The sequence below is a fragment of the Vidua macroura genome, chromosome Z (genome assembly GCF_024509145.1).
Source record: "Vidua macroura isolate BioBank_ID:100142 chromosome Z, ASM2450914v1, whole genome shotgun sequence".
In the NCBI taxonomy this organism is placed as follows: Eukaryota; Metazoa; Chordata; class Aves; order Passeriformes; family Viduidae; genus Vidua; species Vidua macroura.
The window spans coordinates 16,139,523-16,153,878 of record NC_071611.1 but is presented as its reverse complement, the minus strand read 5'-3'; the positions used below and the strand labels follow the sequence as shown (position 1 = coordinate 16,153,878).

The 14,356-nt window shown below is 39.1% G+C and overlaps 1 protein-coding gene across 5 annotated transcripts in view; it reads right to left on the bottom strand.

The window, feature by feature from the left end:
* Nucleotides 1–1,722: 1,722 nt before the first annotated feature.
* The window catches only part of TJP2 (tight junction protein 2), a 62,697-nt gene continuing 50,063 nt past the window's right edge, over nucleotides 1,723–14,356 (bottom strand). For all 5 annotated transcript variants that reach the window (XM_054003478.1, XM_054003480.1, XM_054003476.1 and 2 more), the window contains 14 exons: nucleotides 14,273–14,339; nucleotides 12,973–13,123; nucleotides 12,125–12,233; nucleotides 11,279–11,489; nucleotides 9,746–9,933; nucleotides 8,605–8,700; nucleotides 8,417–8,496; nucleotides 7,719–7,929; nucleotides 7,197–7,297; nucleotides 6,602–6,814; nucleotides 6,144–6,254; nucleotides 4,916–5,257; nucleotides 4,405–4,490; nucleotides 1,723–2,974 (listed from right to left, as the gene is read on the bottom strand). In XM_054003478.1, coding sequence (XP_053859453.1) covers nucleotides 2,803–2,974; nucleotides 4,405–4,490; nucleotides 4,916–5,257; nucleotides 6,144–6,254; nucleotides 6,602–6,814; nucleotides 7,197–7,297; nucleotides 7,719–7,929; nucleotides 8,417–8,496; nucleotides 8,605–8,700; nucleotides 9,746–9,933; nucleotides 11,279–11,489; nucleotides 12,125–12,233; nucleotides 12,973–13,123; nucleotides 14,273–14,339 — 2,138 coding nt within the window. In that variant the 3' untranslated portion in view covers nucleotides 1,723–2,802. The remainder of the gene's footprint in view (nucleotides 2,975–4,404; nucleotides 4,491–4,915; nucleotides 5,258–6,143; nucleotides 6,255–6,601; nucleotides 6,815–7,196; nucleotides 7,298–7,718; nucleotides 7,930–8,416; nucleotides 8,497–8,604; nucleotides 8,701–9,745; nucleotides 9,934–11,278; nucleotides 11,490–12,124; nucleotides 12,234–12,972; nucleotides 13,124–14,272; nucleotides 14,340–14,356) is intronic.

Here is a 14,356-nt window from a genome sequence, read left to right as displayed (position 1 = left end):
CCGAGGTCTACTGTGCTTACCGTTCAAAACTGAGGCAAAAAAGCATTCAGTAGCTCAGCCCTTTCCTCATCACTTGTCAGAGTGTTTCCCCATTAATCTAATAAAGTTCCACCTCTTCATCCTGATTGAGGTGGATGATCCCTGAGTGAGTGGGGGCCGGGAAGCGGGCGAGGGAGCTGCGACCCTGCGGCACCACGTCCCGTCTGCCCGTCCCGATGCCCGCGCCACCTGGGCTGCGGCTGGAAGCCGGGTGGCTCCGGTGGAAGCCCGCAGGTGCCGCCAGCGCCTCCCGCCGTCCGCTGGCGGCGCCGGACGGACCCGCCCGCCTCCGGAGCAGCCCCGGGTACCGCAATAACCCCGGTCGCCGCGGTACGGACCCAGCTCAAACAGCTACTCTAGGAGAGCGACCCCTCAGCTCTGCTACACCGCATTTAAATCGATATGTTTAATGTGTTCTGTATATTTTTATCACATATTTATATTACATTGATATTCTCTTTATCAATGATCTGGAAAGGGATCAAGTGCGCCCTCAGTCAGTTTGTGGGTGACACCAAGTTGGGCATGTGTTGATCTTCTCGAGGGTAGAAAGGTTCTGCAGAGGGCTCTGGACAGGCTGGATCGATGGGCCAAGGCCAGTGGTATGAGGTTTAACATGACAAGCCTGCCTTTGTGAATGGCCCTCATGTTGGGTCACAACAACCGTTAAGCAGTGCCACAGGCGGTGGACAAAGTGTCTGGAAAACTACCCAGCAGAAAAGGACCTAGGGTCAACAGCAGCTGAGCATGAGCCAGCATGTGCCCAACGGCATGCTGGCCTGTACCAGCAAGTGTGGCCAGCAGGACCAGACACGGGATTGTCCCCCTGTCCTTGGCACTGCTGAGGCCACACCTTGAGTGCTGTGTTCAGTTCTGGTCATCTCACTGCAGGACAGACATTGAGGTGGCAGAAGTCCAAAGAAAGGCAATGGAGCTGGTGAAGGGTCTGGAGCACAAATCCTGTGAGAAGTGGCTGGGGGTGTTTAGCCTGGAGAAAAGGAGGCTCAGGGGCTCTCTACCAAGGAGGCTGGTAGTGAGGTGGGGGTCATCCTCTTCTCCCAGGTAACAAGTGACATGACAAGAGGAAATGGGCTCAAGTTGCACCAGGGGGTAGACTGGGTATTAGGAAAACTCTGTTCATAGAAAGAGCTGTCAGGCATTAGAACTGCCCAAGTGAAGTGGTTGAGTCACCATCTTTGTAGGAATTTAAAAGATGTGCAGGTGTGCTATGGACACAGTTCAGTGGTGGATTTGGCACTTTTCAGTTTATGGCTGGACTTGATGATCTTGGAGGTCTTTTCCAATCTAAGTGATTCTAATCTAAGCAGCACAAGTGTCCTCATCCTATTGCTTCAACAAGAAAATTCTACCTTTTCTGAGAGAGTGTTAAAGAATCATGGACTTCCTGAGTTGGAAGGGAGCCACAACGATCAGTGAGTCCAGCTCCTGGACCTGCACAGGACCATCCCCAAGAGTCACACCATGTACCTGAAAGCATTGTCCCAGTGCTTCTTGAACGCTGTCAGCACTGTGCGGTGACTGCTGCCCTGGGGAGCTGTTCCAGTCAGTGCTGAACCACCCTCCCAGTGAAGAACATTGTCCTAATATAGGTTAGGGATATAATATATATAATGGTTAGGGATTGGAAGGCACTTTATTTTTAGAAGACCATTAGAAAAACATCTTTCATATTGTATGATCAAAAGAAATTTTTCTTTCTTCTTTATACTTTGAAAAATTTTATTGTATAAGGCTAAAGAGCACAAATGGTGAGGCAAAATTTAATATTCTAGAAGTAAGTCCCTTGCAGGAACTCCATAGTTTTGCACCAGTTTTCAATCACTTTAAAGCAGATTTTAAAATGATGTTCAGAAAGTGTGAAGCACATCAATAGTGATGTTTCCCAGTTACTTGAACAGGAGAGGAGACCCTGAACTGAAACAGTGTACTCATGAAAGTCAGCAATTCTAAACTAATACTGTTGAAAAGAAAAATGAGATACACAAGGTTTGTCTAGAATATATACTTTATTATTTGCAATCTGTGTAAATTTTAATATGTGACTGAATTTTCTACACCATTTTCTCTGTTTAAGCACATCCTGGTCTTTTCCAACCATCCATTCAATTGCACCTTTAATATGTACAGTCTGTATTTTTGAATATATCATATGCATCTATGAACTTAGAAAAATAACATGCAAGGAAAATTGTTACCATGAAACTGATAAAAAATAAAGATAGGTAGAACAGTCAATCCCCTTTTTAGTGTGTTATGGCTTTGCACCAAGTATCATATGTCGAAACAAACAGCTTCAGATGCTTCTTGTTAAAGGCACTTACTGTTCTTCAAATACACTTTCACATTTAGTTCTATTGCATTAGAAGTGTATCTCTGGGATCATACTTTTATAACACAGCAGAACAGTCCAAAAAGGCAGCATTAATAAAAAGGAAAAAGGGGGACTTATATTAAAATATGAAAATGCCAAGAATTAACACAAACTTTAAGGATTTGGTCCTTGTAAAACAGGCAACAGCATTCAGGCAATAGTGATTTCTTCTCATAGACACTGACAAAATAATATCCCCAAAAAAATGAACTCTTCCAGTTCCAGTGTATAGATATGTCTGAGTTGAGTAACACCAACTCCTCTAACACCACCCCCAGTAAAAATACAGCTTTCAAGACTAATTACTGTTCCACTTTGGCTGCGAAGGAAGAAACCTCAGAAGAGTGTTAGACATGGACATGCTAGCAAGCCTACAATTCTGTGTCTCTGTATCTGGATGGCTGTCCATAATAGCCCTTCTTAGAATGGTCTGCCAGCTGCCGGCGGTACTCCTCCTCCTCCTCCTCCGCATCGCTGCCATAACTGACACGGTTTTCCAGGTAAGGTCTAACAGGAGCCTTCTGGGGTTCTGGAGGCCTGGAGCTAACATAGCAGAATATGAGAAAGAGATGGAAAGCAAGACAAAGAGACAGAGATAATATCTATTCCCATTATGAAAAACCGAAAAATAGTTGTGCTTAATATCTGCTTTATGGCCACATACAGAAAGGCAGATGGAGCAAATGAAACCCCTTCTAGCCAATAAAAAACTGCATGACTATGGTAAACCTATCGGGAGAGGCATCTTATTTCTATTAAGCTGGAGGATGATGCTCAGATTTTATGTACTCAACCTACCTGGAAAAATGCCAAATTTCAAATTTTAAACTGCACACTGTGTGTACAGTTTAAAATTTGAAACATCAATAGTTTGAAACATCAATAGTTTGACAGTACTCTATTCCCTGAGCAGAGGTTTCCAGCCTTGCTACAACCCCAACTGGCATCTCCCTTAATTAGTTTTGCACAGAATTTTTTCTATGCCTCCTTCTTTTGCACCCTCAGTCTTCTGTCTCAAAGTCCAAAGACTTCTTATGTGACATTTCTTAAATTGGTAGCCTTTTCACTCACGGCCCTCACTAAGGCTCTTAGCCTTAGAAGTGGGCAGAAATAACTCACACATTTGCTTTTTATACACTGTGGTGCTACACATTTGACATGACATTAAGCAGACATAGAAAAATAGAATCTGTCAAGACAGGGTATTTCCTCAGTTTCAAATCCATGATTTTTGCAACCCATGCTCTGGAAAAAAAAGATGGTATTCTGCTTACATCTTTCTCCCACAGGGATTAAATACTCCCTTCTAGGCCAATCATTAACACTCCTGTAAAAAACCAACAATACTGATTTCTACACGTAAGCGAACACTCTGCAAACGTGGTGAAATATTAAATTTCATTACTTTTATAAAGCTTCCAATGCTATACAAAAAATAATGCTTTTCTGAACCTGTCAAGAGATCCAGAAAATACCAGTTTTCCATCTTTGCATTTTAGATTATTTACTGTGACATCAAAGCATTTGACTCACTAGCAAAAAAAGTTCAATTTCTATTTGCTATTGCTAAGATGCAAGAAAAAATTAAGAGTCCTGAAGAGCAGAAGACAAAATCCATCATGCAGTGTGTTAGCTCTTGCAGAGGTCAAGTCCTAGAAATGTGCAGTGTGTTGACAAAAAAACTGTCTCTGCAAATATTTCAGTGAAACAATATAGTGTTTCTTCCCAGATGACTCAAATACTATAATGAACTTATTATAAATTAACTAAAAGAAAAAAAAAATCCTGAAATGAGTTCACTGAAGAGTTTGCTAAAATTCTGTCCCACCTTTATGATAATCTTTGAGGCATCACAACAAAACAATATACCAAGGCAGGATAACTTGTATGAACAAAAACAGGCAAGATGAGTTTTCCTCCTTCCAGCAAGGTCAAGAATCGAGACAGAATGTTTGGAACTGGATACACCTTACCTCACTGGCTGGGGCCAGGTCTGTTCTGACTTCTGTGTTTTGACAGGGACAGCATAAATATCCGGATGCTTTTGGGCTATTTCAAGCTTTAAAAGAAAGTAGAAGAAAATAATTGTTCTTTTTTGATCCTATATTTGGATCTAGGATCTAGGTGGACACTGCTACATCTGAAACAATTAAAGCACAAATTGGTAATATCCTATTGATATTCCTACAACTATATAATCTTTTGCTAGAGTACTAATTCAAAGCACACTTGAGAACAATGGATTGCCAAAAGCAACAGGATTATTAGAAGTCAGGTTTTTTATAGTTAAAACAGGAAACCTTAAAATATGACCTCTTTTTATACACAAATACACACAATGAGTGAGAGTATGTCTCTGCGTGTGGTTTCCCAAACTTCACCTGCCATAAGCAACACAATACAAAGGGCATGATTTTAGTTTTCAGGACTCTGGCTGTTCTGTAAGTCACAAAGCACAGGAGGGGGAAAGGCATCTCTTCATACCCTGGCGTTTTGAGCCTCTTGTAGCTCTTGCATTCTTTGCATCCTTGCCTTGTGATCCATCTCCTCAAATATTTTTACTTTCCTCAGTACTGATTTTGAAGTATTTTCTTGTTCACTTCCTTCCTCTTCCAACTTTGCTGCCTCCTCCTCCTCCTCTGCAGGCAGGACTGCTGGCTGAGAGTTTCTCAGAATGGGACGCCCAAAGGCAGGTTTCACAGAAAGAGGTGGTGGTGGTGCTTTAGCTGATACAGTTGAAGTCTCACTGCTTACAGCAATATTACTCAACTTGGAGTCATAGTTCTTGGGGAAGTCATATGGATCCTCTCTATTTTGTAACTTCCCCTGCAAGTATAAAACCCACAAAGTTTACATCAGTAACTGTATAATTTTAGTTTCAAAAGAAGGCTTTAACTTAAAAGTAATCACTTTGCCTATGTATTTATCAAGGTCAATCTTCATATGATGTAACACTTCAAAGATGTTTGAACTGCTGCAACATTTTGGGCATACACTCATAGACTACATATCAGCCTATAGAAGACCAGGACATTCAGACTTCTTAGACATTTATTTGTCCTATTTGTTAAGGATTACCAGAACTATGTGTGTTAAGAGTACAGCACAGAGAAAACTGATGCCCCAGAAAATTTTTCACTACTGCTTAATGTGAAGTATCATGACCTGAAATTTAGAAGTGCACAGAACCTAATGTTTTTTATATTCAGCTTTTGTTTTTACTGTGCATATCCTCCTCTGCCCTATCTTCACTGTCAAGGCACACTTGGGCTGTATTTTGAATATTTAGAGTATATGTATTTTTTTCGCTCTTGCATCATTCCTGAGCAAACAGTTAACAGAAATTTCTAGTGATGGTCAGGTGGTAGATTCTGATTTTGTGCTTCACAGTAATAGCCATGAAACATGTTTTTCCTGGTGATTAGCCTACTTTTGATCTTGCTGAGCTAAAAAAGTGCCTCTCAGTTCGCTAGTAGATACAAAAAGGAGTTTACTTTCTTATTCCATATTAGAGATCACATGTATTTGAGAAGAACTGTTAACCAGTAAGTCTTCTTTCTGCTTGATCCTGCAACACTTTAAGTCATTTCTTCTGTCCACACTTAAAATATTTTCAGTGTCTGACCATGTCTATTGCTCTTTCCAATCTGCCACCCTGGAGAGTTCTCCAGAGAGAGGATGTTTGTATTCAGATTTGTTTCTACAAATTTACCTTAGGTGGTTCAGGCTTGAATGCTGGAGGTGGACTTGGCTCTCTAAGGATCTCCCTGCTACCAGCTTTTCTCAACTGAGCCCTTGGTTCTGGAGTAAACTTTTTCAAACTCTATGAAAGAAAGAGATAAAATCACTTCAGTAGCCAGTAATTCAATCATTTTTCCTCTCTCTCAAGTTCATAATTTTGGGAACAGTAATCAGGAGTCAAAAGCAACCTGACTACAATCACTGCAAATGTAATTGAAAAGTTCAAGATCATGAGACATCATCAAGAAATCTATCAATTTAGGCAGAAAAGCAGAGCTATTATTATTTTCCTCTTGACAGGGTAATCTAAAACACTATCAGAAGCAAGGTAAAGCTGCTGTTTAAAAAAAGCCTCTGATTTTTAAGCCATACATCAAGATTGTCAGAAAGCCCAATGGTCAGTCTTATTAAAAAATCCCATCATCTCACCTCCTCGTGATGCACAGGTTCAGAGGATCGGCTAACAGATGAAATCCTTGTTTCCTCCAAAGGCTCATCAAGTTCATTGTCAGTGTATGCACCACCTTCTCCATCTGTATCCTCTAGGTCACTGATCAGCCGGCTGTCACAGCTCAAATAGTCAGCACCCATGGCAGTAAGGTAAGACATACGATCATCTGCGTCATCTTCCATGCCATCCATCTAGGCAAAAGTCAGTAAGAAGTAAGGAACAAAGATTAAATAAATAAATAAACTAAAGTCCAGTTAAGACTCAACATCAGGCCAAACAAACCCTCAGGAATGACTTCATGGAACTGAAAGAAACCAATTCAGAATAGCTACGAAAAAGTCCTGTAGAAGTTCATCCCTCATCATCATTCTCCCCTAGCCAAGCATTAGTGATGAAAACTCCAAGTGTTACAGAAAGAAAAATACTTTTTTTTTTTTGGTTAAAGACATACATCAACTGACTATTTGTCTAGCCTACTGACCACTGGCAAATGAAATTTTGAACAATTTTTTACTGGCAAGAGATACTTTGAAACATTTGTATAGCTTCAGAGAGTATGGACTGACTGCTTACCTTTCCTTCTGATACCCATACTGCTTCTCCTTGCTGTTGCTGAATTGTATCCTTCAGGCTACCATACCAGCTATCATTGGCTGAATTCAAATTAATTGTTGCTGTAAAAATTGAAGGAAAAAGTGTATATAACATGGTAAATGCAAAGCAATCCTTTATCCATTCTATGCTGTTTAACACTTTTTGGTTTAGGTATGTGAGAATGTTAAACAGCCACTTCATTTAGATAATTGACAGAACCATGGTATTGTTATATTGGTATTTTTGTTTTATTTCTAAGCTTATTAAATCACTTATCTTTTACTGGCAGTACACTAGCCCACAATTTCTTCTCCATTAGAATTTGGCAGAACAAAGAACTTTGAAAGAAATCAAGGAAGGCATTACTCATGACCATACCTTCACGCTCTTTTAGTTCCAGCCTGCATGAGTTAATATGTAGAGCAATAAGTAGATGTCTCAAGACTCACGAAGTCGCATACACTACTCTCATAGTCAGCAGGTTAAAACATTCTTTCTTACCTGTAAAGAGGTGGGAACAAGTTTTCTTCAGTTTGTTTGCTTGCTCATAAAGTTTTCTCGAGCTCTTGTTTGATGTAGGACATAGCCTTTGTCTCAAGGTCTTCACACCCTGTTTACTGTCTGGGTTAAAGAAGACCACAATTGGAAACCACTGGGTGTAATTTAGCAGGTCCACTGCTTTAGGAGTGACATCCAACAGAGCATGTTTATCCTGTTAACAAGAAAGGCCAGTCAATGTGGTGCACGTGGGAACAAATGGAGGTGACTGGAACATGGGATCCTAAAAACACCAGAATACTTGTATCCATATAAGAGCACAGCTTGTGGAATATTTTCCCACAGTTATACCATATTTAGTATGTTAAGAGCAAGAAGTTATACCATATTTAGAATGTTAAGAGCAAGAAGAGCACAGCATGACCGTAAAGCCTCTGGCAACTTCAGAAAGCATATATTAAAACAGATTCTCCTTTGTCCAAATTTAGAATGGACTTGAGAAGGAGAAGGTAATTTCTAATATCAGATTCAAAGTTATAAAAATTACTAAAATTGCTGTTGAACAACTTCAAAACAGCTTTATCATTAAGCTTATTACAGAAATAGATGCAGTGAAAATTTGAGTACTCTGAAAGTTCCAGGAGCAAACAAATCAAACACCATGCCTTTGAGCATAAGCAATTTTCAGAGGAATGCCCTACCTGCTCAATGATTTGCCTCACAGTGTTCAAGCGCACTACCCCAGTTGACTTCTCTGAACCTGCATCTCTGGGTTCTGTCTCTGCAAAGACAATATTTTAGCTTATCTAGAGTGGCCAAGCAGGTGCAATCATTAAGTTATCCATTCTCTCAGTCAAGGATGAAAAAAGACACTAAGAGGACAACTTACTTGCTGTCTGGTACAGGTGAGGCAAATCATTTGACAACTTCTCCATAGCGACATCTGCAATAGGGCCAAATATCACCACAGGTCTCTTAAAACCAGCTGAAAGAAAATATATGGAGAAAAGAGAAATCTGGTTTTATATATAAAAGACAAGACCTTCAGTTACTATGCCAAGTTAAGAATTGAGGTTATTAAAAATATACTTGAAAAAAACTATTTCTCAGAGGTTTGTGCAACAGTATAATAGAGAAAACTACTTTTACCAGCTGAGAAAGTAAGAGACTGTTTTCATTAATAGCTTTCTTATTCCTTCTAGTGGAATTGTATTTAGAATATTCTACATCTGAAAATGTATAGATCTTCATTTATCTTTCCATTCATCAAAACTCCATGAACCTTGACACAGTGGGTTTTATATGAATAAAGACACAAATGATAAACCTACTGAAATGCAGCTTGAAGAAGCAAAGAAATGTAAAACTATATTATTGCTCATGTCAAAGCAAGTGAAAACACAGTCTCCTTGGAGTTAATGGGGCAATGCCATTACCCCAAAGCTTCATCCTGGCACCTGGGATCTCCTTTAAAATACTCTTTACTGTTTGTTTTCTTCCAGAATACCGTCATGTGCTACTACCCAGAAAATCAGCTTGATCTGCTCACCACTAAGTAATACAGCTAGTTTATAGTCATGGAGATAGATCACATGAGCCATGATTATATTTGGGCTGTTGAAAATACTTGGTTTCTATTTGCTCTGAACCTACTGTTGAAGTGCTCTTTATGAAGACTGAGGTTGATCTCAGGCATATGGACTGTATTTTAAGAGCAAGCCAAGAAGAATCCAAGGAAACAAGGAAAGCTCTGCTGTTTCAACCCCTTTTTCATTTTAAACCTTAAAACTGGCAGGTGTATTTTGGAGGCAAGAGAGAACAACAGCAGTTTAAAAGGGTAAAAAAGCTTTCTTATAGACTTATTAGAAGCATCCAGAAATCTCCATTCTGAGAAAAATGTCATCCCTTCCTGTTGTTCTAATTTAACATAGTTAAAAGTTGTTACAAATAACTTTCTTAGCTGACCAAACATTTGGATGCTAAAACAGCCAGCAATAAATGGGCAGCCAGCTCAAAGCAGTCTCACTTACCTTCACGCAACTGAACACGCTCGTAAGCTGGGAATTTTGTGCTCACAGATACAATAGCTGTCAGATCTTCACGACTCTTCCTCAGATTCTTCTTTGCTCCAGATCGCTGGCCACGTGTTCTCCAAAAATCTGCCCTATCACTTGAGCCATCTTTTTGGGCATTTTGAACACTGGCCATCTGTTCAGCTCTGACAGAGAAAGCAGGGAGTTCAGAACTAGTTAAGGAGGGCAAGGGTGCTTTCACTCATGAACAATGGATTTTGAATTTGCAACAGATAATTTGCCAGACAGATAGAAAGGAGTGGAGGTAACAGCACACAAGTTCAGGTGCCTTTGCCTTGGAGCAAACACATTGTCAGAACAATGCTCCGACCTGCCACAGCTACAAGTTGCTGGGCAGGAATGAGTCCTGAGGTCTTAAACTGCTCACTTACAAAGCGTAAATAAAAGAATGCAAATGCAAAAAGGTGGTGAGAGGGGGCAACTTGGAACTGAAGGCCTAAAAAATTACTGTCATTATTCTCTTCTCCATTAGGCTTCAAAAGTTTACCTCACTAGAGCACAGAAACAAAGGCTGGTTTGGCCAGACCAATTCAGAGAGCAGAGAAAATGTACTTGCCAGAAAACAGACAAGGGAGTCACGCAAGAAATGTATTTTGTAACTTGTGTACTTCATGTAATTGTGAGCTTTTTCTTCCATCATAAAATCACAACCACACTCAAGAACTTAAAAGCTACAGTCTAAAAATTCAGCTACAATCTGGTTGTAGTTTTAGGGTTTTTTTCTACCTGATTAATTTTAATTGTTTTATGCACTGTATACATTTGAACAGTTATTATTACCTCCCATGAATTTTGATTAGGAAAGCATATTTAAGCAAAAATGTTGCTGTGCTTCACTCAATATTTCACACAAAAATACAGACTACAGCTAACAAAAAACCAAACAAATCCTGCCTCAGAATAAATACTTAAAACACTGTCCACAAGGATATACATAAGAAATTCAAGCACTGAATTCTTCTAAAGATTAATCATCAGAGTATTCTTGCACAAAGAGTCATGAGCTTCCTAAGGTGAAGGGTTTTTGTTTGTTTAGTTTTTTTGTTTCATTGGTTTTTTTTTTGTTTCTTTTGATTTGATTCGGTAAGGGTGAACAGACAAAGAAGAAGATGGGGAAAAAAAGCAAAAACCTAACAAAAATAGGACGCACCACCCATTTTCTGTAAGAGGAACTGAAGTAGCTACTGTGCAAAGCTTGGTTGATTGCTGAGATAGAAGCTCTAGGTCTGTGCTGTAAATAATGACTTGGTATGTAGGTAACACCACCCTCTCACTGTCTCCTTGCATAATGCCATGGTTCTCAAATATGTAGTTTTTATAGGCACAATGCTTGTAAAAATGAAGACAAAACAATTCTTTCATTCTTGTAGAAGGGAACAGAAAGGAAGAAAGATATGACATAGGAAGCAAAAGTGAAGGGGAAAAAATCTTACTTCTAACAATGGGTAGGAAGACATGGTGCCACCTTACCTGCTCTTATTTGGAATGAGGCCCTTTTCCAGTTCATTTCCAATTCTCACAGCCAGCCAGTTTCCCAGTTTGCCATCATACAGTGTATCAACTACTCTAAAGATCTCCCCTCTGGTGAATGCTAAGCTCTGTGGTGACTCTTTTTCACACTCAAAGTGACTCCTGATGAAGAATGAATCTCCTCTGCCACAGGCCATGATGTCTCTGTAGACTAAAACAAGACCTCTATTTTCGCTTTTATCTTTTTACACTTGAAAGAAAGATTAAGCTGTGATTTAGCAAATACAGCTTTGAAATTCTAATCATCGGCTCAGAAAGATGTAACAACTCAGATCCACATTCCCCTACACACACTTATCAGGCGTGTTCCATCCTTGTATGTGCATAGCCCTTACAGCTCCAGGGCAAAAGGCAGCTATGGTACTACAGTCGGGCAGCGGGCTGTGTCTCCCAAAAGGAAAGCAAGAAGTTTTTCTTGCTCCTTAACTGCTCATGAATAACACTGTCCATTTTCTGCTGACCAAGTCTCTTCTGACTGCCAAGGCACAGCAGATCTTCTCCCAGCTGATACAGACAGAAAAGCAAAAGAAAAAGCAGTACCTTACCACTTTTCAGGATTAAGAGTTGCTATTTGCTAATAATAAAAGACATGGAGAAGTATTCTGAAAAACATATCACACATGCAGCCTTGTATGCATGGAATACAGCTATCTTCTCAACTAGTGAAAAGGAGATAAGCTAAAATGCTATCAAAAACAAGCACAAGAGAGATTATTTGTGGTTTCACTGACAAAGCACAGCTTAAAAGATTCGTAGATATACACACATTTTTTTCGAAGCACCTACCTTCATATTTGCTTTGAGCTAAAATTGTCACAGTTTCACCTTTGGGAATTTCTAAGAGATACAAAACAGCTTCTTCCCGAACAATGCCTCTGAAGTCTTGAGTGTTTACCTACATAACAAAAAAACCCCACAACAACTGATAAATCAACAATAAAAGGAATAACCACAGATTTTTCTTTCATCTGAAAAATCTTAATATTCTCTTCCCTTATTATTTTTACATATACCTGTATATCTATATCTATCCATATATCTATATATATAAAAGTGAATTATTGTCTCTTGTGAATATTTAATTCCAGCTATTAACAGTAGTCTTCCTGAAATAAAATGTTCTAGTTGTACACAGCTAGATTGTTTCTTCAACTTTAACAGCCTCTAGAAGGGGCAAGAGAAGAGGTAGAGGGAAAATTACATTAACCTTCCACTGAATTTTCAGAAAAAAAGCAGAATGAAGTGATTAAACGGCACAGATTATACAAATCAGAAACCTGAAAAATAAATCACCATAACCAAATAAACTGGAGAAAGATGAAAGAAGAAAATTATAATGGCCCCAATTCTTCCCCTTCCAAGACTAGGAAGAAATATTGTACAAAAAATTTATTGTGCCATCTTGCAGCATTTTTCTTGATTTAACTACACCTTCCACAACATTATAAACAAACTAAAGGTTGATATAAAATTGTCCTTCAAGAACTCATTTCTGTAAGATCCCTCCACCACATATACACCCTTGCAAAGCAGTAATTTGATTCCTAAGATCATAATTTCTTCCATATTTCCAGTAAGAGGAGCAAACAAGAGTATACAGAAGTTACCTGCATTTCAGGGGCACATACTCATACCTTAAGAATCTGATCTCCTTCCTGCAGTCCCTCCTCATCAGCTGAGGTACCTTCTTGAATTCCAGCAATAAATATCCCTACATCATTTCCACCAGCCAGTCGTAGACCCACGCTATCCCCCTTCTTGAATCTCACCATTTTTGTATTAGGACTACAGGATTTACAAACAGAAAAAGGAAGTAAGGCCATATATCAAAGCAAATAACAATATTAGGATGCCAAAAAAAAAAAAAAAAAAAACAACTCCTCAACAATATCATATTAATAATATTCTTATCTCCTTTCTTTCACTATATAGGCTATATTTACTGAGGTAACCCTTTAGTGAAGGCAGGAAGCAAATAATTCAATCTTTTCAGAGTGGAAAAAGAGCTAGGAATAGTGACTAACTGGCATGCACAGACCTGACTGAGCAGGAAAAGTCAGGTTTCCCCAAAGCAGTTCCCTACCAACTCTATCCTGTCATATGAATACCTGCAGCTTTTGTGAAAACAGACTGAGTTATGAGTGATAATACTCTATAATCTAAAGAACTGTCATACGAATTAAACTGATACCTACTGTCTTTACTGTGTAACATGTTTGTTGGAAGTCTTCAAATTTTCTGGCAATGAGAAGTATTTTCAAGTATGATCTACTGATGTGTTAACAATCAGTGCCTTCACATTGCAGTGGGAGAGACTACTGGACTAGGCTCAGCTTTTTTGCTGTCAGAAAAGCCGAATGCCTGAGTGACCTTCCAACTCAGAGGACACTACTTATCTGTCAGCCATTCTCAGTAATACCCTAAGCCTGTATTATAAATTCCCCCTTCACCAAAATAATCACTTGATTAATTTGCACATCAATGACAATATATGCAGGGTCCAATCCAGAAAGACTTTAATTTAAAACAACACACCAATCTATAGAACATTTTCCAAACTTAAGGCTTCTCCTTACAATTCCAACACTCCTATTCCTTCAATTTCTGTATCTGGAAACTCTCAAAAGAAAATATGTAAATTGATTTCCTATTAATAAAAATAAAATAAAACAAAATTCTTGCATATGTTCCCATGCAAGCTCAGAAATACAGGATGTTCTATACCTTCCAGGTAGATTCCATGCAGATATTTCTAAAACTAAGGTGATCTCAAATATCGTCAGTTAGAAGCCATGTCACATCTTCCTGGCATTAAGCTATAAAGGGAGTATCACTCCAAATGGGAGAAAGAACACAAACCCATGCAGCCAAGAATCATGCACTGGTCATTGGGAGAATGGAGAGTGCAAAAGAACTCAGCAAGTACCACCTTACCCATATATTGCTTCATCTTCTGGGCTGGGTTTAAGAATTGTTCGTGTAACTGCCTTTGGCTGAGGCACTAAATGTAAAAAGAAA